Source organism: Gordionus sp. m RMFG-2023, chromosome 3 (assembly GCF_954871325.1).
Source record: "Gordionus sp. m RMFG-2023 chromosome 3, tfGorSpeb1-WG-v2, whole genome shotgun sequence".
In the NCBI taxonomy this organism is placed as follows: Eukaryota; Metazoa; Nematomorpha; class Gordioida; order Chordodea; family Parachordodidae; genus Gordionus; species Gordionus sp. m RMFG-2023.
Genome location: NC_088777.1, coordinates 20,649,531 through 20,674,748, shown reverse-complemented (window position 1 = coordinate 20,674,748; position 25,218 = coordinate 20,649,531). Strand labels below are relative to the sequence as shown.

General features: G+C 26.2%; 1 protein-coding gene across 1 annotated transcript in view; it reads right to left on the bottom strand.

Moving 5' to 3' along the window:
- LOC135925745 (uncharacterized) overlaps nt 1-25,218 on the bottom strand; it is a 34,973-nt gene that overhangs the window by 3,726 nt on the left and 6,029 nt on the right. The window contains exons 4-6 of the mRNA XM_065461206.1: nt 22,937-23,903; nt 11,629-11,735; nt 10,891-11,014 (exon numbers count right to left, since the gene is read on the bottom strand). Of these exons, the coding sequence (XP_065317278.1) occupies nt 10,891-11,014; nt 11,629-11,735; nt 22,937-23,903 (1,198 nt within the window). The remainder of the gene's footprint in view (nt 1-10,890; nt 11,015-11,628; nt 11,736-22,936; nt 23,904-25,218) is intronic.

The following is a 25,218-nucleotide window of genomic DNA, read 5'->3' as shown; positions in this document are numbered from 1 at the left end:
CAAATTATTTGTTAAATTTATTGTATATTTTTAAAAAAATCACGTTTGGGACATAGTTGTCTTAAGCAGTTTGTTGCATGGGGGGACTGGCTATAAGACCAGGTGGGCATGCCCACGAGGCCGCGAGAAATGTCGATTTTTGAGGCCGATCAGAGGAAAATATCAAAAAAGAGGCCGATTAGAAAAAAAATCTATTATTATGTTCACATTATTTACTATTATCATTTATTTATTTTTAATGATATCTCTATGATTTGAATATCACATTCCTTGACAATTGTCATGTCGTTTACTATAATTTAATGCATAAAATACCAGTAACGTCGCTTGACGCTATACATCATTACCTCGTTTTTTTCTTTGCTTTTTTCAAATGAAGTAAAAACGCTTCCGTTTGAGTAGAGTGAAAGCTAAGTTTTGATTAATTCATTATATTACATTTTATACATTGAATTGCAGAAATAATATAGCCAACATTTCTTGTTCTTAATTCATGGAAATCAAATAAAATCCAGGTCGGTGAATCAGATTAAAGGATGGATACCTGAGTGAAACAGAATAATTCATCTGGCCAAAATAAGTTGAGAAAGCTGCAAAAAATTTCTCGATCTAGAAAAGGCCTTCGATAGAATCCCAGAAAACTTATCTGGTGGGCCCTACGCCACAAAAGGTTCCCGAAAAATATATAAGAATAATACAGGATATGTATATGGGCCATACAACAATGGTCTGTAGCGCAACAGGTACTTCAGCAGGCTTCACAATAGCCGAAGGAATTCATCAAGGATCGGCTATCAGCCCACTACTCTTCATTACAGTAATAGATGTATTAGCACAATCTTTACCTCAAACAGTCCCGTGGAATATGATATTTGCAGTTGATATTGTGATACTTGCCGAATCCAAGGATGAAATGAAAGAAAAATTAGTCAATTGGATAAATATCCTAAAAAAGCACGGACTAAAAGTAAATAGAGAAATGACGGAATATATGGTGATAGGAGGAGATGAAACAGAGAGTATTGATATAAATGAATGGCAGATATCGGCAATTGAAAGGGCTCCATTATATAAACAAACTGCAAAAAGAGATAAAGAGTAAAATTAATCAAGGGTGGTTAAAAGTGCTATTTGACAAAAGAATCCCACACAAATTAAAGGGAAAAATTTACAGTTCCATAATACAACCAACTATTCTATATAGTTCGGAAACATGGCCAACCAAGGAATCAGACGAGAGAAGTCTTCAAAATATGGAAATGAGAATGCTGATGATTGCTGGGGTAACAAGAAAGGATAAAGTGCACAGTACAAGAATACTAAGTAGTTTAAAGGTAGACTAAGTTAATGGTAAACAGACTTAGGTGGTATGGGCACACAATGAGAAGGCCTATGAACTACATAGGAAATAAGGTTGAGAGCTTGGAAGTGATGAGCAAACGTAAAAGAGGAAGGCCAAAACTTCAATGGGGCCATAAAGTTAGAGCCAATATTAAGAAGTATAAATTAGATAAAAGAGATTGTATGAATAACATAAAGTGGAGAGAGATGTTGAAGGACCTTACCACCAGAAAAGGTGAAAGCTAAAGAGAAAAAAAAGAAATAAGAAGGAAATTATGCCAGGCTCTAAAGGAAGGGGATGCCAGAAAAATAATTTAATGATATACCCCCTTTTAAAATGTTTAACTATTTAAAATTTAGATTGCAAATCTTATATTGCTGAGGATATTCAGCAGATAGAATAATTTTTAATTTCCTCTTAAAATGTGTGGAAAATCCTATGAGGTTGGGAAGTATGATTTCAGTATTTCTATCTTGATGAAATAAATAGTAAAGATATATATATTGCGTGTTAAATTACGTAACGAATAATGTTCATTTGCCAGTGTATTCAAAGATATGGTAGCAGAATAAATGAAACGGAAGATGATCGTATGAACAAGTGAGGAATCAAATGAAGAAGAAGGAATATTACAATATCATAATAACTCAGAGTGTGATAATAAGTGTAACAAATGTTTAATATGCGCGTATGAAATTTAAAAGATGCAATATGCATACAAGTGACACTAATTTATTGGCATATGAATACATTTTAACTTTGTCATTTACGCAAATTAATTGCGAGAAAACATTTAGTAAATTAAAAATTACAAAAATAAGCTGAGATCTAATATTGACCAAGAAAAATTAGAAGCGTTTTTAATGATGTCAGTTGAATGAGAACCATTGGCGCAGATTGAACTAGAAGATATTCCTGTATATTTGCGTAAAGGTTCAAAATTAATGAGAGATTTATTAACGTAAAAATTATATATTTCCTTAATTCTTTTATTTGAATTTTATTAATATCTATTTACAATATGATCGGTGCCTGATTTTATAAGTGCAGCAATTTACGCTGTAATATTGTATAACTGCAATAATTATATGTGTAAAATTAATAGATTTGATATATTAAGTATGTATTTTTTTATATTTAACATGTGATGTATGATTTGATTTTATAGTGCAATATCGTTATAAATCTAATATAAAAAAATATATATGTGCAATGAATATTATTTTATATTGGTAGTGAATATGATTTTAGATGTGCATTTTTTAAAAATAAATTATAAATACTATTCTTTTTTTTACTAAAAATGTAAATCTTTTGAACTTATTTTCAAAAATAAGAAGTAATAAAAATCATGTAAATCGAAGAAGCCATATAAGGGAAGGGGCGAAGCCCCCATATAAATGAGGCCTCTATAAAAAAATGCCCACGAGGCCGTAGCGTCGCCAGTCCGCCCCTGGTTTGTTGGGAGTGTTTAGTTTTCAAATATTCTACTTTTTAAAAATTTTTCATCAATCATGCCGGGTAATTTTTGGAAAAGCCCGTCATACATATGGCTCAAAATTTAAGTTTAATTCACACTCAGGGTGTTACCTATCGATCGTAACAGACTCTGTCACGAGAATTTCTATGGCGCATCTCTATTTAGAAAACATTGTTTTTATCAGGAATAAAGCTTGGTTTTTAATAGGTTGATAATTTTTGGAATGCATAGTCCTGTAAATATATAACCATCCTACTTTGCAATCTATGAATTTAATTTTCCCTTTTAAAGACAACAGGATATATATTTAGAGCTTCTAGCTTTGAATGACTATGTTTCCAGGCACTACTTAAATTAATGTTAATTTTGATTCATCGCCATATATGGTATAATGCAGTTAAAGACTTGTCAATTATGGCTTCTTTATAACGTGATATCAATTTACAATTATAATGTTTTAATTTTATAGAATGAATATAGAATATTAATATCCAAGAGCATAGGCGCCAGGATTGGAGGTCTGCATGGGCTGTCCGTAGCCCGACCTAAGCCCGCGTTCGAACATAAATATCTTTTTATTTTCGGACTCGGGTCTGATCCGAAGCCCGACCTAATAAATAATTATCCTAAATAATCATTTTAATTCATAATGTCAATTAGAATAACATGTCATTTTTCATCTAACACATTTTATCACTAAAATGTCAATCAAAATAATATGCCATTTATAATTATTATCTTACATAACGTCCGTTTACCAAACTATTTTGTTATTATATTTATGTTTTAATTTTATTATTACATACTTTATTTACATTATATTCTATCAGGTTAATTAAAATATATTTATTTAATATCTATTTAATTAAATAGCCTCAGATTTTCAACATTTAAAATCGTTTACTGAATCTTAAATTGGTGAAAGACTTATTAAAACGACTTTCCCAATTTAAGTGTTCTGGCTCTTAAATCCTGACTATCCCTGCTTCCTCGGCTAGCATTGAAAGAGCGCTTTCAGTTGATGGTAGAGCCTTTGAAGATAAAAGGACTTGTTTAAAGCCTGACAACTCGACTCCTCATTATTTATATGTCATAATTATTAACTAGGTGATACTATTGATAATGATATTTCATTATAATATATTCATTATATCATGCACATTATTTTTATATCAATAATTTTTAAATTCGATTGTATTTCAACTTTTTTTAATATTTAAACTGAATAAAAGGCATATGTTTTCAATTTAAATAAAATTCAACTTAATTATAAATATTGATTATATTATGGCGGTCAAAAACTTTTATTTAAGATAATAAACATAATTTTTAATTGTTTTTGAATATTATAATAATCACGCTCAAATTTCAAAAAATTTGAATTCGGGCACGGGTCGGACAAAACATTTTTATACGGGTAGGGCTTGTGCCGCGAAAAAATAACTTTGCTGACCTATAGCCAGGATAGCGCTTAGTGGCACTATTAGTGGGTTTCCCCTCAAAAATTTTATTGAAAATCTTTAGTTTTACTTATTATAGGCCTTTGATGTTAGATTTTTATAAAAATAATTTTTGTTTCACTTCTAAAAATTTTAAATTATAGTCGTTATTTTAAAAAAATAGTTTTTTTACTAATTTTTCTTGCAAATTCTTGTTTATAGTGATATATTGTATTTTTGGGAGTGAGCGGGGTTGAATGGGGGTGGGGGGATTTTTATTCGCTTAAAATGATATTTACAAGAAGAGGCAAATTTCAGAAGAAAGAAATTCCCCCCCCCCGTGCCCACACAAATGGAATATTCATAGAATTCTATCATTTACCTCCAATATGTATATAATTAATTTCCATAATTATATTGTTCTATGAACTCTCTCACATTTGAACGGCGGAGGTTTTATCTTCAGAAATTCTTCTTCCAAATATTTTCTTACGATGCTGGAGAATAATGTGTTGAGTTTCCTCATATATTGCTATCCCAGAAAGACTATTAGATAATAATTTATACTGATATTAATTTTATATTTTATAAATTGTTATGTGGTAATAACGATAATGTAATTTTTATAACATAAAAATTTGAAGGCAACCAATCATTTTTGATGTACCTCTGGAGATATCCTTAGGGTTTAGCATGGCCTAGAGGCGCACTAAAAAAGCTAAATCGATAATATATATCGTTTTTAAATTGCATCAGTATATGGAATGGAATGACTCCATTTTATTTTATATGATTTTTTGTAATCGAAAAAATCGACTATTATATTTTCTATTCAAATTATCGCTAGTTGAAAAGTTTGCAGAATTGTAATTGTGAAGATATTACTAACATGTTGCTAAAATATTTTATATAACTGTATTAGAGGCTTGGAGTCAAGAGCACCCATAAACCTTTTATCAAAGAGGCACATGTATATATTTTTGTAAAGGCTCTCAAATGTGATATTTCTGGAAAAAAATAGTATGTTGAAAATAGTCATATAAGTTAAACTATTTGGTGGGAACCCTTGTTATTATTATTTTGACACAAATATCAAACAAAATATTTTATTTTTCTATAAAATTAGTTATTTGATATCGTTTTTTAATATTATTTGTAATATCTTTATGTTTCTATTGATAATTTCACCATATTAACTAAGTGAAGTTTAAATACAAATAGCTAGAAATATGCATCACTTATCACTAAATTGCGATTTAGTGCATTATAGTAACGCATTACAAATAGTTTAGTTCCTTTTATAAAAAGCAGAGAGCACGTTTTTCGTTATCGGCCACTTTATATTTTATTTGATTTCATTTAAACAGGTATCTGGAACAAACCCGAACCTCTTGGAACCGGGTTCAGTGCTAATTTTTCCGAATCCGAACCGAACTTAGACCCAAAATATTTAGGATTATAAACCCAGACCAGGACGTATAATCTTATAATCTCAGATTTTCATTGTCAACTATTTTTTTTAACAGATCTACTAAATAAGGGAAAGTGACTTATAAAAATGTAAATATAATTTAATTCAATATTATTACATGAAGATCAATTACCAAATTTTTATTAATAAATTATTTTTGTAAATCTTTATAAGATATTTTCAAAATCCAATTTCTCACATTTATTATCTAATATATTTTTTTTATATAATATTGATTTGTATTTTCTTTAAAAAATTATGAATCTTAGACCGAACATGGACCTCGAACCTGGGATTGGGTTCGGCCTAATGAACCCGTTCCTACCAAACCCCTTTTTAAAATTTTCCCTGAACCCAGACCTGGACCTAACCTGGTTGAAAATTTCGACAGGTCCTGAACTCTGCATTTAAATCATTTTATTATGTTATTTAATGTATATTTTTTAAATTACACAAATATTTTTTTAAAAAAGTTTGCTTTAGAAGGTACTAATGACACCACCCTAATAAATCTGATTTATTATTTTGTTTGGATCGCCACTACCACATATGGCAATAATATGCACTAAAAAAATTATCGGTCTTGAAAAGCGTCTGTGCTAGTCGGTGTATGCAATGCGTATATCACTTATACTATAAATCTTGATTTGATTCTAGAAATAAAATAAAAATGGCTCTAGCTATTTTTAAAAAATTAGTCATTGCTTACTAAATTACCAAATTTATATTTCGACTTGGCATCGTTTAACATTAACCTAAAAATACAAAATGGGTTTTAAAAAATTATGTGTATCTCATTTCATTGTTAATTCAGTTGTTATATTTTTATTAGTTTCTCGGAGGTCATTAATTAATTAAGAAATTTTCAACATTCTTAAACGGGTTATCAATACAGTAAAAGTGGTGTTGTTAAAAAAATGAATTGTTTATCAGAGGACAATTTTGAATAATAATTAACATTATGAATTATAAAAATTCTTATATAAAGAAGAAAATAAATATACATTCATCATAATTAAAGATCAGTGCACCGGCCTGCCCTAAATAACTGTGATTTTCAGGCTGGACAAATTGTGCATGATATTTTTACGGACGGGTAGAAGTTTTAAAATAATTTTTAAAATTAAATTAGGCCTAATTATGTCGTTTTCCTTTATAAATAATCATCATGGTCGAGTCAAACAACTAGTACAAAATATATTTTATGGACCGGAAAAAAATAATTACGGTCCAGGCAAAAAAACTCAATAAAAAATTCCCACGGCTTTCGGGTCAGTCCTCGCCCACCTTTAATTGTCACTATAATTATTTATATATGTGAATTTTGTGATTTTTGTTGTGTATAATAAATATATTCATGTCGATTGATGAAATAAATATATATTATAATTTTTCATAGTAGTGTGGTAACGGTATCATATTTTTTTTAATGTAACGTAAACATAACGACGTTACTATTGGTTATAAACAAAACTCATATATTTGGGAATTTTTTTTAAAATTTATATAAAGATCTTCTATATAATATTATAGGAGTTGATCATATTCATGGCAATACTCACTTTAAAGTTTAAAAAACTAGGTATAGTGCGCCTTTTTTAATTTTTATTTAATTTTTCCTGAAATGTATTTCAGAATGAGTATATAGGTTCCTGCCTTTTGAATTTCAGACAATTGTGCTATGAAGGTTTGAATCGATTTCAATTTAAATAAATTTTACCAACTATCTTATTCCTTATGTTTTCTCTATAAAATTGAAATTTATTTAACCCTTCCAAAATGTCAGAATCCGCAATTGCCGAGGGAAATCCGCGAAAAATTGAATGATTTTTTTAAAATGAATTTGAAACTTGGAGATATTAAACCTGTTTCAACTAGTGAACTATGCCATTCTTAAAATTCACAAAAAGTTAGGTGATGAAATAAGCGTTTTAAAATGGCCCTCATCAGATCCAACTTTGGTCTGTATTTTAAATTTTTGGGAAGTAACATTTAATTTTCAAGTTTTTATTGATTTGGGAAGTATTTAAAATAAACAGGTAGTTTTAAAATAATTTGGCAGGCATTTAAAATTTTTGGTCAGTTAATAAATAATTTTCCCGTTTTTATATTTACTTAGGCAGTTTTAATTTTCTACACTAAATTTTAAAATGGATATGAAACCAATTGATGAATATTATTCAGATTCATCTGAATACTATGAAGAACCTGTTAATAGGATGGAAAAATGAAAAATCAAAGATATTGCTTTAAGGAAAAGATTTTCAAAAATTCTGAAGTTCAGGAATATCTAAATAATAATTCCTGGGGGTCAACCATATGCAAATGATACAGAAAAGAGGTGGCTGTAGCCACAGGGGGGATTTATCGCTTCCTAAACCTGGCTTTTGCAAAAATATATGGCTCCCAAATTAAAAAAAAAATTTAATTATTAAATAAATCTTAAACAAAAATGCAACAAAATTTTTAGAAAAATATTATTTATTTAACTTATACAAATTAAAAAAACATGTTGTGAAAGCTTGAGCAATAATATTCGTTATATATTTCGTGGAGAAATCCAAGAAAATTTAATGAATCATTAATTTACAATGTCTTTCTGCTAAAGCATTAATAATTGTATTTTGAAGCAACAATTAAATATTAATTTATCGAATATAATAAGCCAGACATATGATGTGCAAACGTCATGTCTGGCCGAAATGGAGGAGTACAAACCCTACTTCAAAATAAATTAATAGAAAAATGCCTTATATTCATTGCTACAACTACAAGTTGCATCATGTAGTTCAAAATTAATATAATAATATTGTTATCATTTCTAATTTTTTAATTTATCTAATGCATTGTATAATTTTTTAGGCGTTTTAACGTATCCTGTAAATATGCAGGCCATATTCTTAAGAGTAGACTAGAGGTGGACTGGTCATTTAAAAACATCTCGTATCATTTATAAGAATTTTAAGTCTATTGGTGAAGTATTATTATACTTCTTTAATAGAACTCTTAACTCAGAGGTTCCCTCTCATGATTCAGTTACTATGGTCTTTTATCTTAATGCGTTAATATAAATCACATTTTGGTCATTTAAATTTATGAGGCATTAATAAAAATGGATCCACTAAATTAGTATATAAAATCAGTAGGTATAAATAAATGAAATGATAATTATTTTGATTTGCTAAGAATTAAGGCTGAGAAACTTATACCAAAATTTAATTTCATCCCTCAAAAATCATCGAGGTACGTCAAACGCCTACAAATCTTCACGATTTTCTAGTCGATGCACTTTGATTATGAAAAGGACTTCAATTGGAATTCTTTAAAAAGGTATTATTATAATTACTGATTACTATGTAGATCGTTTAAAAGATAGATTTACACAAGATGATAATAATTTTCTATCATGTTTTAATACATTGCCCCTTCCCTGACTCTAATTATTTTATATCAGATAAAATGACCCTATTAGAATCATTATAAAACTTAAATATGGAAACGTTGCATCATGAAATGTAAATAGCAAAAGGATTATTAGTTGCAGAAGTTAAAGAAACACATAATTTTGAAAATATCCTAAATATTATGTATAAAAAAAATATCATCATGCATAAAGAATTATATAAATTCTCCTCAGCAGCCATCATCATTGGGGTATCAATGGCTTCTTGTGAGACCTCGTTCTCTACATTAAAGAGAGTTCTATCGATCACTAGATAATCTATGAAAGATCAACGTAAACAAAATTTAGTATTGGCTTATGGGAAAAAAATAATACAGAATTTATCTTTTAATTCATTCATGTTAAAATTTAAAAATAAACATCGTCGTTTACAAGTTTTTAATAAAAATTGCAAAAAATTTCTATGAGTGCTATGCTAAACTATTTGTTTTATTCAAAAAAATATTGGCCCCCTAAGTAAATGCCACCTCCCCCCCCGTAACTGAAAATTCCTGGCTATGGCCCTGGAAGAGGGTAAGATAATTTACTTAGATGTAATTTCGTTTTTTAAAAGGAGAACAATGTGCTGCAAGAATTTATTTCCTTTATAATTCTAATGATAATGATGATAATATAACATACATATTTCAATATTATACTCATGAACTTATTGAAACTAAAATTCTCAAAATGTAAAATTAGAGATAAATGCTTTATTTAAAATGGGCCTCAAACCTAAAATGATTTGGAATATTTACAAAAATTCAAAGGTTAGTAAATTTTAATTATTGTTATAAATACATATAAATTATTTTCTATTCTTTAGATCTGCTCAAAAGACACCGTGTGCATATTTAATATATTTGTTAATTTACTAATTTTTATATATTGATATGTAAATTTTCAGAAAAATTCTTGATGACTTATAAAAGAGATATTTGTCTTGTTTTACAATAACATGTAAGTTTTAATTAAATATTTAGATATAAAAATTATTTTCAAGAAAAACTGCAATCTTATAACATTTTTGATATTTAATTTAATTTACTAACTATTTCATATTTGATATATTAATTTTAATATAACATACTTGATAGCTCATAATAAAAAATATTTGTATAAATACTAAAGGGCTTTAAAATAAATACTTACAATACAATTTTAGTTACAATTCAAATTTTTTTTACTGCTCAATATTATATAAATACTGCCCAAATTGTTTATTTTTTTGATAAAAAATACTACCCATTTTGATAAATTTACTGCCCAGAAATTTATAAATACTCTCAAAAATTAATTTGTTGATAATAAAAATACTGCCCATTTCGATTCATTTATTGCTCAAAAAAATCATAACCGTTTTTTTATATTATGGCATGGTAAATTTATTGTAAAAGAAAATGACCTCCTATTTAATATTGCTTCATTTTAACTGCATGATTAGTAGTATCAGTCTCCAATAATTTTAAACGTTGTCAAAATATTACTTTGTATATAATGTCAATATATTACGCTTTTAGTGAAAATTATTTTTTGTCCCTATCGAGTTTGCTTTATTAACGAGGCTTTACTTTGTTTTCCCAACCAAAAAATAACAATGTCTTTTAAGAATTTGAGGTTTAGTGAGTAAAAACTATTAAAAGAGGGTTTAAACATGATAATGCAAAATAAATAATCATTTCATATTAAATTCTATAAACAGTTAAAAATTTGAACCAATTAAAGGATGTCCGGATTCATCAAAGCCCAAATACCATGATGAGTCGTAAACTGAACGAAATTTGATGTAACTATGATCGTATAATTCTGCGAAATCACACAAACTTCGAGCTGGTCTCATCTTAAGATTTAAAAAAAATATAAATTGGTATTATTTACTGATTATCAATTTATAAAATTTTCTTCTTTCTTTCTTTCTTCTTGTTTAGTTAAATTATCCAAGTTATTTCCTGAATATTTAAATTTACTACATAATATAAAAATAAAGAATAAAATTATTTTGAGTTTGAAATATATTTCTTAATTATATTATAGAAATTTGGACGGCAGCTGGGCTATACTTGAAATTTTTTTTTACCCAATATCAGGGGATAGCTTGAAATTTTTTTTTTATCAGATGTCTTCAAAACAAAAAATTTAGGGCTCTAACCATTATGAATAAGGTTACAGTTTGATTACGGTCTAAAATGATAAAGATCATGGTTTGATTTAGGGACTAAAAATTATACGTCTTGCAGTTGAGAAAGGTTCATTTAGGTCTTAAAATTTCGCAAGAAAAAGATAAGTATTATAAAATAAATTAGTACACTTGCTAATTTCAACAGAAGTGCAAAGTGTTATCATTTCCAAAAAAAAATCTTCTAATAAGGGTTTGTTCCATTTTAATTGTTTGGACTCTGTTGCTAAAAACAAACAGGTCTTTATTTTTGATAATATAAATATTCATCATATTACTCTTGCTATCAAACGAGCCTGGCGATCAAAACACACGTAATAGCCGGTTTTTGCACTTTTTATTCTGATTCTTCCATGTTTTTTGGACGGTTCGGAATATAGTTGAGCTTAAAGATAAAATATTATAATTTAAATCATTAGTCAAGAGTTAGATCTATAATGAAATAACAATCATTTATAAATATTGTCATATTTTTAATATTGATAAAATATATTAGAAAAAGAATAAAATGAGAGAAAATGAGATGAAATAAAGGCAATCATAAATAATTGTTGTCTTCTATTTCAAAACATTTTCAAGTTTTATATAAATGTAGTTATGTTTAGAAAAGAGACAAATATTTTGGATAAAATTTAAACACTTTTGAGATAATGCACTTTTTGTTAATTGCAACAAATGATTTTGTTTATACTAAATGAAATGGATGATTAAGATTAAGCCTATTTTATTTTATACTCAACTCATTAATAAAAATTTTGCAGATAGGATTGAGTCAAAATCAATAAAATACTCCTATTTTTAGCCGACATAAATTTATCAAATAACATTTTATCAAAAAAAATATACATTTTAATTAATTAATAAATCCTACATTTTTTGCACTCATAAAATTAATAGGTATTTTTTATTCATTTACAAAGGTATATAAAAAATATTTTAAAAAAATTAAAATTTTTATATGATTTTACTTTTTTTACCGACGGAGTCTTAAATCTATCATGTGAAATTTTTTTATGAGTTTTCACAAAAAAAAATTAAAAGTGAATAAATTTAATACTTTTTTTTAAGTATTTTACGGTGTTTTATTATTTTTCTGAAAAAACAGAACTGATAAATATTAAAAAAAAATTTTAAAATTAAATTTAAAATTTAAAGGAAAGTTTGTAGTCTTTGAATTGTAAAGAATAGTAGCCAGGAGGAAGAGTTATAAAATTTTTTGTAAAACAATCGCATTATCAATAACACTTGTGGAATGTTGAAATATAATATAATGAGTAAATTTTACACCATCTAAAATAAAAATTATAAAAATATGCTAAATAAAATATACTGATGAAGTCCTTTTTAAAACTGATATTTTCTCCCTAATATAATATTAAACTGGCCCACTAAATCAGTTTATCTTAATTGGCAATCCGATAAATAAACAAATAAGGCTATAACTTGAAATTATAACCATTAATTGACAAAAATAGGCATTTTTTAAATTAAGAGTGATTACTAATACCAATCTAACCTTAGTAAATTAATTAAGAAGTTAAAATTATTGTCTCATGGAGATTTTATTAATGCACCATATTAATAAACATATATATACTATGCTATAAGAAAATTAATTATATAAAAATAAACATTGTAAAATTAAAATAATTTTAACATTTTTTTTGTATTTCATTTTTTTTATGATACTTATGAGAAAAGTTCAAATAACTTATTTTTATCTCCGATTCAACCCTTTGACAATAAAAAAAAAATTTAAATTACAATAAAATTTGATATTTTATTTCTTGCAAAATAAAAAAAAAAATTTCCTTTTACCTTTGTAGATTATTAACACGTAAGATTTTAAAAAAATAGTAAAAGGAGGCACAATAATGAATAGATATTATATAATATAAAACAAATAAAGAGACCGATAGATGGAAGACCAACACAGGTAATTAAATTATTGCCGAAAACCTAAAAATATGGGCAGATTACTATTATATAAATCATAATTAAACATTCTTTTTTATTTTATTATATTAAAATTATTATTATAATACTTATTCGTTTCTGTAATTAGATTAGATCAGAATACATTTAAATTTAAAAGAAATCGCAAGCAAGGATTAACCCTAATGTGGTTATTACCTAAACAGCCATTATAAGAGACCTGTATCTAGGTTTATTCAAAAACATATATGTCATTCCTAATGATTGATTAACAAGGTATAATATATCAACTGCTCATAAAGGCTTTTCTTTAATTTTCTGTTAAAAAATCACATGTTATAAAGAAGAAACATTAAGAAAATCTCTTTGCTTTAAAAATTGGATTGGTATTATAAATTAATCGTTAATAACTTGGTTTTCATTTTATAATATTGATAATAATTCAAATCGAATACTAGTAAATTTTATTAGTAGTGTGAATACAAATAGTAAATGATATGAATAATGCACTATTCGATGATTATTCGTTTTTGAATAGACTTATCTGTATGTAGGTATCAATTTTCTTGGTTTTAAAAATCTTTTTATTTTCTAATCAAGCTCCACTCTAATTATTTCTGTGGGGATTTTAAATTTTATTTAAAATGATTTTTGCCATTAATAAATGATTTTCGGTAAAAAAATTGACCACGTCCGAGTTAATAATTTTTAATTATAACATTTCCTATTGGTTTGAATTATTTATTTCTCTTTCACTTTTCTTTCTTTCTTTCTTTCTTTCTTTCTTTCTTTCTTTCTTTCTTTCTTTGTATTATAAAATATCTCAAGCGAAAATATGTTATATTTTTTAAAATTTTAATTGAACTAAGTATGTTATTTAATTTAGAATTCTCATCAATAAAATTGGCTGAAAGTTTTAAACAGGGAACCACCTGAGTTAAGCTAAATCAGATGAAAAATGTATCTGATTATTATTTTTGGATACTATTTTCCTTCTCCAATATGTTATGTTATATTGACTTTATTGATAAACCAATATTATTTATTTAAAATTATTTTTCGGAATAGAAACTGTTTCGGGAAAGTTTCGGAATCACCGCTCTATTTCCTTATGTTTTATAATATCATTTTTTAAAAAATTTAAAAAAAGAATCTGACAAATTATTTTTTAAAATCTAAAAATATATTTTATAGAAATAAAAAAATCTATTTTTTAAAAATGGGGGGCGGGGGGGGGGGGGGGTCGTTTAGAGGAATATAAAACATATTATAGGGCCAAGGATAATATAATCATTTTTAAATATAAAATATTTAATTACAAAGTCAAGGTTTTGTAAATATAAATAATTTCTTTACAAAAGTAACATTTTAAAATAGGCAAGTAGGTATATAAAAAAATTTTAAACTTAAAATATGATTTAACAAAGGAATTTCAAATATTTTTGATAAAAATGTGGTATAAAAAAGTATCTTATCTAGTGAGACATTTAATAGTACTTTCCTTTATCAAAATTCACCTTAAAAACGTCATAAAAATTTTAAAGTATATTAATAGTGTTTGATATAAAAATTAAATAAATATAGAATAAGTGGCTAATAATAGTTTCTATTAAATCATAACAAAAAATTATATCATGGTTATATATATCAGATATAGAGGCGACGTAGAACCAGTGAACTCTATATTCCCTGATACTTGACGCGAAATACTCACTAATTTAAAATTTCACTTCCCCCTCCTTTTACTCCAAATAATTTCCTATTGGTTTTAAATTTTTTCACTTTCCTTTATAATCCCCTCACCCTCTTTAAACGTTAAACGAATTCTATAAAAGACGCATTAAGCAGAGTTGTTAAACGCTACTTTAAAAGTAGCGCGCTTCGCTAATTGTCAAAAAAAGTAGCGCGCAATTAGCTATTATTTTTTAAAAGTAGCTTTAGCTACTTTTTAGGCTAATTTTATAAAAAAAATTCAAATTTGTTTTATTTTTTGCTTATAATGTTATTGTATAGTAAATATATAAAGATCAACATTTATAGATATTAAAAAATAGTTAGTTTTGATTATAAAAAAATTTATGTAATAAAAATAAATATTTATGGTAATTTGTTGCATTTTAATAATAAAATCATTTCAATATTATCATCCCCAAGTCTAGAGCGACAATCATAAAGTATAATTATAAAATCAACAATAACTTTATCAGCCAATTTCTGAGAAATATTGGCATGTATTATTAATTAATTTAGTTTGAATTGAATTAGTCTTTTTGGATGTAGAGTCGTCTATACCAAAATTATTTAGATGTTTCTCCATTTCCTTAAAAGTATTGGCATGAACAGTCTTATAAAATAAATACTATTAGAATGTAAAAATGACAATTTACCTTAGGTGTTTCTTGAGGTTATAGCTACTGGATTGATTTGAGGAAATATTTTTTTACATTTTAAACAATTAAATTTGAAGCCAGTTTTGATTTTTATATTTATTTTAAAAAAAATTTCAAATCTAGGAAATAGGAAATTTGTATTATAGCTATTAAGAACATTTTCTTCCCTGGTATCTTCCATTTCATTAATATCAATGTCTGAATCATTTACAACGATTTGGATATCAATAGGCGATGACATTTTAAAATATTAACACGTGATTTAGGTTTATAATACAAATAAAAATTACAAATTAAAAATATATTACAATTTCAAAATTAAATAATAAATCATAAAAATTATAATTAATTATGATATTATATTTAAATTTTTATGTTTATACTTACCTTCATTATATTTTTTAAAAGTAGCTAAGTAGCGCGCTAAAAAATTAAATAATTACAAAAAAGTAGCCGCTATTAGCTATAAGCGCGCTACACAACTCTGGCTTTAAATACCTTTATGAATAAATTTATGATAAAAAAATTAATATTATTTCTTCCAAATTGAGGCTTGAATGTCTTTGGCAAGGTGTATCCAAATCAGTTATAAAATATATTGTGATAAACAATGATTTATATGAATCAATCTATTTTTGGTTGATATTTCTAGGCATATAGCCTTAGGGAGTTGCAAATAACAAAAGTGAATAAAAATGGTAATGGAGAAGAAGAACCCTAGTGAGAAAAATCACCGGGGATTGTACTCCACATGATAAAAATCTCCTGAACATTCCAAATTTCTATTAAATTAACATACGGGTAAAAAAAACATACAAAAACTCTATAATAAAAATCCCAGTAAGGAAAAATCATATTTTTTTAACATATACGTTAATTTAAAGTTTCATTTGTAATTTTCTTCCTTAAATCAATGCATAAAACTATAATATAAATTAATCATTCGGTAAATTTATTTATTTACGGGGTTCAAATGGAAGAATAGCTTAAACTTCCAAAATAAATCTTTATTTTCACACAATAATATATGCTAAAAAAATATTTAAAATCTTGGCCATTATAATCTATAATTATTTTTTGACATTTAATTTTATTAGGTAAAAACAAAAGTATTTTCACATTGCGAAATTTAGCTTGACAAAATTTTGTTATAAGATAAATTTTATTTTATTAAATACAGCATCAATTATGTCTATAGTACATTTATACAAAATAGTTATTTACAATATAAATACATAAATAAATAACTAGTTGTTAATATTATCTTAATATACAATTACCTCTTATTTGAAATGTTCTCATATATAGGTTTAGTAAAGATCAAAATATTCTCAAAAGCACTATGAAAAATTGCCCAGTGAGTACCTAATTTCATATCTTAATTTTGATAAAAAATAACCTAACTCGATTTTACTTAACCCAACCTTTACTAGTACCTTTTCTTATTTAATTATCTTAGATATTAAATCGATTTATAACATTAAAAAAACGTTTTACAGGTTAGAGCCCTTCAAATTTAAATTTTTTGGCCTACATTTTTTTAATTTTAAGCCTGAACCTAGCCAGGACTTTGATTTGTTTTTAGGCTCAATTTTGGCCATATATTTTTTAACGGATGTAGTACAGTACAGGTACCTTAACAATACTTTTGAGAAAAGTGAAAAATTACATTAAAGTATTAAATCATAGAAATATTGGCAAAGGTGGCAATAAAAAGATCCTTAAGAAATCACAATTCAAAGCCCAACTCTATAATAAAGTTGGGGTTAAGTAAAATCACAAATTTGGTTCATCACCTAATAATAAATACATTTTTCAAGCTGTTCTTTTTATACATAAGACCCTTTCAGCTTTTATTCTTAGTACTTTAGAACCAGTAGGATTTAACACGTCAGATAATAAAATTCCCGATCACGCTTATCTCTGGAGCCAAATAGCAGCAGGTTGTATTATGATTATACTTAAATTGACATCGGGGTTGGAGGGGGGGGGGTGCACCCTAGGGAATTTGAAAGTTGGTAAATATGATTTCAAGTCAAAAAATAATATCTAAGGAATGTTTTACTAGCAGGTAATATCAATGACACTGATGAATCACTCATTAAAAAAATATAATGCATTTAAGTCCGCGATTGGAAGGTATATAGACGAATATTTGTGAAATATCTTACAATGGCGTCTACTTCTGCAAATGACAATGAAAGCTGACTTCAATGTATGTATATCTTTAATAAATGAATTGTTAATTAAGCTTCAGGTTAGTATTAATGTCATTGGTTATATTATCAAGTTCGATATTAAAATAGAAATTAATAGTTCTAAAATAATTTTGAGAATAAATACTACATAACATTTACCCTATCAAGTGCATTCAGCCAAACCTTTATAACCAATGTCGATTATCTAGAGGGAATTTTAGAGCGAATGTAGCATCGTGAAACCAACATGAATTTATTTCCGCGAAACCTGAACTGCAAACACTTTGGGGAGAATACATTAGCGAAACTTTCATAGTAAACTCATTATGGAAAAATTTTTACCGCGAAACTTATATAGAAATTTTACCGCGAATTTATTTCACGAAAGTCATTATTTACCGCGACCATTAATATATTACGAACTTATTTATTAAAAGAAAAACAACATATTCACGAATATTTTATCCATATTCTTAAATACTTGACGCGAAATGTTTTAAGAGTATTTCGTTTTATTAAGGAAGCAAGAGTTAGTTTAATTGCGACTTTTATTCTTATCTGTTGAAAAATAACTTGGAGATTTCTTACAGGTTTTCTCACTCTCTCTCTCTCTCATAATCATTGGAATATGGAAGGGGCATTTTGGCTTCAATTTTTTTACCCCAAGATATTTATCCTCCCCCCTTCCCATCCCCAAAATAAATTTTGAAAATTTAAAAAATGCGCCTTCATTTTAGCAAATATTCTAAAATCCATAGAATTCTTTCCTTACTTAGTCAGGGTTAAAAATACTGAAAGTTAATTTTTACTGATTTACTAATTTTATAAAAATCATACACGATTTCCCTAACTAAAAATTTTGATTTTTTCAAAAATTTTTTTATTTAGTTTCCGAGTTAATTATTATTTATACTTTTAATGATTTTTTCTTATGAATCTCATTTTTTTAAACCTCTTGTTTTTTTAGAAAATTCTTTTATTTCTCCTCTGAGCCCCTGACACTCAAATGTGTCACAAATGTAACCATTTTTTTATATTTAATATATTTAAATTATTCGAATAATAAAAACCTAAAATGTAAATTAATAACATCTTATATGATATTATTTAAAAGGAAGTTTCATGAAGATTCATACCAGATTTTTGCATGTCTTTCGAGTATTATTTTTTACTTACTGATCCGATATGACTTTATGATATAATAATACCGTAATTCTTTGGAAGATTTTGACGACCTCCTTTCTAGTTTTTCCGTATTTCAATAAAATAACTGCTAGGTTATGATCAAAAAAGATTCCAAAATATTCTAATAGATAAGATAAATTTGTAATTTTTGCTAAAGAAAAGAAAATTATTATTGTGATAATAAATTATTTGTATTTCAGTTTATATTATTGTTTTATTGTTTTAAAAAAATAATTTCACTTATTTCATCATTGTAAACTCTTTCTCCATGTGATTTTTTAAGCTGCGTGGTTGCCTGAGATTATAACTGATACCCATAAGATTATCTATTGTACAATCTTCATCTCTACTATACTCCTTACTTTTATTCTCATCACTAAATGGCTCAAAGAAAATTGATGTTGTTTGATCATCTTTAATCTCCAATACTAGCTAAATAAATGTGTTAATATAAATAATTATAAAATTTAAACTTTATAAATAATCAGTCAATAATTTTATGAAATTTTAAATATAATTGATTTAACAGCATATTTTATGAAAAACACAACGTTGCTCAATTTGTAAACACTCTATTACTCTTCTTCTTTTATTAACAAAAGGGAATTAATACAAATCGGGAATTTATATTAAAAATGAAATATATAAATAAAAAATAACAGCTATAAAATGTGTAAATAAAAAATGCCAAGATCGGGCCATATTTTAATTTTTTAAATATACTCGGGCAGGGTCTAAAAGTTTTTGAAAAAGGGATCCGGGCCGTTCAAATTGTACCTCTGCTCTGCAGGTCTCTGATTAAAATATTAAATAGAAAATATTCCAGATCAAATAAATGAAAATGTTGCGATATTGGAAAAGTATTAATCAGGCAATAAATAGCCCAACACAGATATCACTTTCACCAATAAGTATTAATTAATGAACCCAATAATTATACATTCTTTAACAGATTCTTATAAAATAAGACTTCAAAGAAAAGTATAGGTCAGGGTACATGAAAAATTATATTCATAATAATAAATTTTCTAAACCAATTTTAAACTCGAGAGTCATTATATAAATTTATTAAGTAAAAAAAAGCTCTATTATTGAATCGATCGTTTAATCGTTTTTTTATAAATTATTGTTTTAATTTATATTATCTAAAAATAAATAAAACAGACAGTTAGTAATTATCGGGGTATTGCTTTCGAGCGATTGACGATATTGACATGATAATAATTTCGTGAAATAGTTTTCGCTTGTTTTTAATTTGCGTTTCGCAATTATGATAGCTATTATTGATTCGTGATAAAAGTTTTGTTATGTGCTCCCTGCGGTAAAAGTTTCGCTATAAAAATAATTCGCAATATAGTCTTCGAGAAATAGTATTAGCGATAAAAGTTTTTTTTGTAATAAATCCATTTGCGATTAGTATTGTTAAAAACCCCGATTATTGACCTGAATGGACTTTTTGCAATAATGGTTACGCGAAATCGCTATAAAAGTTAAGCGAAAAAGTATTTCGTGAAAAAATTTCGCTGTATTATATCGTATTTATATTGTTGGCTTTTGTTATACATAAATCATACAATTCGGTTCAATTTCTCAAAATAATAAAGGGTTATAAATAAATATTTCAAATATTTCTTGTGATATTTGCATTAGAAAAAGGTTAAAATAAAAACGATTAAGATAAATTGATATTAAGAAATTAATACATCAAGCTATAGGTATACAATACAACGCAATAAAATAAACATCTCGGTTAGTTTATCGTAGTAGGTGGTATACAAAAAGAATATTCTCTTTTTGTACAGACCAAATAATGATTATTTAAGGAATTCAATTCAATTAATATATTTTTTACAACAAATAAATTTATAATAATTAATTAATTTTGAATATATATACTTTTCTCTTAATTTTATACGAAAGGTCTAGAGTAGAAAATGAGACTAGAGAGAGAACCATTATAATTATTTTTAATTAAAATTTGACGTTTTATAAAAAGCCAAATTTTTTGAATAATTATGAAAAATTATTATTAGGAAAATATAAAATATTTATAGACATAATTTTATTACTTTTGCATATTTTGTAAGCATATTTATGTTATGTTACCATCCATAGAAATAACAATTTAGTTCATCGGTCTTAATCATGTTAGATAATTAATTAAATATGTAAAAGGACATAAATGTCACGAATAAAAGGACAAAAATTACCCTTGGATAGAGAGTGGGTAAAAATATTCCAATGTTAAAAAAATTTTTACATAAAAAATTGTATTTTTAATTAAAAAACATGATTTGAATAATAAATTAATGAACTATAAACCCCTGATGGGGCAGGCTAGCAACGACATCCATGTACATTTTCCAGAGGATGCTCGTATATTATTTTTGAATAAGACTCCTAAAAATTTTTTAATTTATGGGTGGAAAATATTTTGCATAGTATTACGCATGGTCGTATCTAGTATTTTGTTGAGGGGTGAGGGGCACTATTAGAGTTTTCCCCATATTATTGGAGGTTTTTAAGTCCATTTATTGTAGACCTTTGTCTATATTTGATTTTTATAAAAATAATTTTGATTTTTCTTTTTCATAAAAATGCTTTTTTTCTAAAAATTTTGAATTATAGCCGTTATTTTCAAAAGTTATTCACTTTTACTCATTTTTCTTCAAATTATTCTTTATAGTGATATTATATATTTTTAGGGGGGGGGGGGTTGGGGTGGAGTGTAGGGGATTATATTTTATTTATTATGTGGAATTTTTATTTATTTTCTATATAAGGCTATGTCTGTGTCCAAAATATTAACAATCCACAAACTTTCGAAACTTTAATGAAAATATAAATTAAGCCATTTTAAAAAAAATTCTTACTGGGGTTAGGGATCTCCTGCGTGAATTAGAAACACTCTCAATAGTACAGCAAGATTAACTTTATATTCAACATGACATCATGACTTTGAATTTATTCATACTACTAACATCAACATGGTTAAAAGTTATTTGTTCAGTATTTCCACCAAAATATAAAAATATGTCCAAAACAATTCAGAAAATTTCAACATTTTGGCACAAATTTAAAATTTTTAAATTTGCAAAAGTTTTCTAATTTTTTAAAATGGTTATGGACACACTTAAATAAATAATAATAAAATATAACTCGAGAGTTAACATGGGTTTTTTTAAAAAACAACACTAACATATTAATCACATATTTTATTTTTCAAACATATAGTGTCGTTACTATATAAAGGGGAAAAGACACTCATTGTTTATATAGAAAATTACATGACTAAGCTAAAATAAGACATAAAAGTCTGTGAAATTTTACTCACATTCATTTTGGATTATTATAGGAATAATTATAAAAATTCGATAAAATATCCACCCATTTAGCTGGATTTTAAAAAAAGTCTTAAATGATTTAAGTTAAAATGGAATTTAAGTGATGATATGCCTTCATATCAATCAAAATAAAACTTAGATATAGTTTATAAAGATAGGTGGGAGTTACTCTATACGGGATGGCTAGGGCTCGATAGATATTAATGATAAATAATTATTTAAAATTTTTAGGAACATTTTCAACAACATTTTCAACAAGGATATTTCTGTCTGGGGTATTTTTGTAGTTTTTGCCCGGGTGTCTATTATTATTTTATCCTGGCCTTTTTGTTAGGGGTATTTCGGCATTCAATTAAATCATGTAAGATTTTATTAATTTTCTGCCAATATATATGTGAAATGAAAAGAGATTTGATTATAAAATTTATATATATACCTATTTTAAAAAATTATTATTTGCAGGAAATAATTAATACAATATTTTAATTTTTAAAGTAAATATTGATCATGCAAAAAAAACAAATAATTATTTACCAAATTTATATTTGTGTCTGGTGTGTAGGCTTGCCTTAGCATTAACCCTTCTGCCGAAGATTTGAACTTCTCTATTACTACACTTGTTATGGAGCATAAATGTTGGTCTATTCAATTTAAGTTCTCTTAATTTATTAATTTTATCCTTAGTATCGATATTTGGGATTGATGGCATAAATATTTTTGGTTTAAGGGAGGCATCGAACAAATCAAAAATCTTTGATTCAATATTATCGGTCGTAAGACGGTTATTATCCTTGAACGGTACATCTGAATAAGAAATATATCGGTTAGAGGAGTTGCTAGAATTTCCAGTATTTACCAATGGTTTAAATATAGAGCTGGTTTTGTTATGAATGTACAAAGCATTCTCTTTAAATTTAAGCCTAGCAGGAATGAACAGGTGTGGGAAATTTGGTTTTTGGGAATAAAAATATTGAGCATTGTTAGTATTATTGATTATTATATCTTGATGACTTATGTAGTTATTAAGTTTATCTGGATTGTCAAAATTAAAACCATTTTTGGAAGGATTAGTCATTTGCTTAATTTTATAACACATTTTATTTTTTATATTCCATTGGCATATACGATCACCGATGTTTAAATTAATAGCTTGAGAGAAAAGTATAGAAGGGATTTTACTGCTTTCAAATATGTTAGTTTCTCTACTTTTTACACGAAATACATCCCGTTTTTCATCGATTGATGTTAACGAATATATATCAGAGTCAAAAAATTTAGGTTTAGATGTAGTCTTACTTTCAGTTACCATGTTTATGATGGTTTTTGATAAATTATTTCTGGAATTATCGTAATAATAAAAATCTTCTAAATCATAAGAACCAAAAAGCGGCAGGGCGTATGCGTAAACTGCTAATTCTTTATCGTTTGATAATATTGAACTATTGATGATAGTCATATTTAAAGGGTCTAACTCGATCTTTAGGTTTCCGATAGTCAAACACTAAATTTAAAATTTTTTTTATTATACTACAAGATTATTTAAAAAAAATAAAATAATTATCTTATTGTTAGTGTGTGGTGAAGCAAAATAGACATTATTTGTTTTATTTTTTGCTGGCTCATTGTCTATCTAATTTCTTATTATAATAACACCTTTATTTTATTTTGGTTTGAAAAAGTATTTGCAATTTCTAATTTAAATTCTTCATTCCCCTCCCTCTATAGTATCTCTTACATCACGCTTTGTTTAGCTTTTATAAATTACTATTATTAAGAGTATCTATCCCATTCACAGATTTAAAGATCAAACAATATTTATAGAGAATTATGTCCTTACCGCCAAAATTTTTCTTTTAAATTACTGCAAATGTCGATTACCGAAAAAATATTTCTGGGAAATTATTAGCGAGAATGCATATCTGCAAATATATTCCTATATAATCATTACTGTGAATGTATTCATGTGAAAATTTTCCTAGGAATGGTTTCCAAGCTATGGACTGATATGGTGAAATAAATATAAATGCTTTCCATATTTATTCTGAAACTAGATAAGGGCTAAGGCTTATACATTTGTCAATCACATAAGTATAATTTAGCTAAATGCCATTCTCATGCTAATATATTCGCAGATTGCAATGTATTGGATATCATATATTAGGATATGCCTTCGGGGTATTGCATTGTAATTCATTCAAGGAAAAGTTTTGTATGATGTGAGCATATTTCAAGATTTTAAAAAATTTTGACATTCCTGGCTTACTAATATTAGTCAATCTTTCTTTAAAATATTTAAATATTAAATTTATTGCACTTGCTTGTTAACTTTTTGTTCCTTTTTAAAGTTCCGAGAGTTCCCACTTCTTATTTATTAAATTATGCACTGATTATTATATAATGATTTCCAATCAAATCTAATCATGATATAAAGCTATATATTATTAATAGACAGAGTTTGCAAAAACTTTATATGCTAATTTTTAAACTTTATAATTATTTTATATTTATATTATTCTATATATAGAGCCCAAATTTTAAAATTTACGAATATTTTACTAATATCACCTTTAGCTTTTTTTCGTCAAAGTTTATCAATCAAAAAAATGGTAAAAACGTTTGAAACATAAAAAATTAAATTATTTTCAGAGTAGATTTTGTATAATATTTTTTGTAATATTTATTAAGATTAACATAATTTAGATATAGTCAATTTATCAAAAAAATAGGGTATTAAAACAAGATTTATATTATAAATATGTAAATTATAATAATTAAATAGAGAATAAACCCCGAGATTTAAACATAAACGATCAATA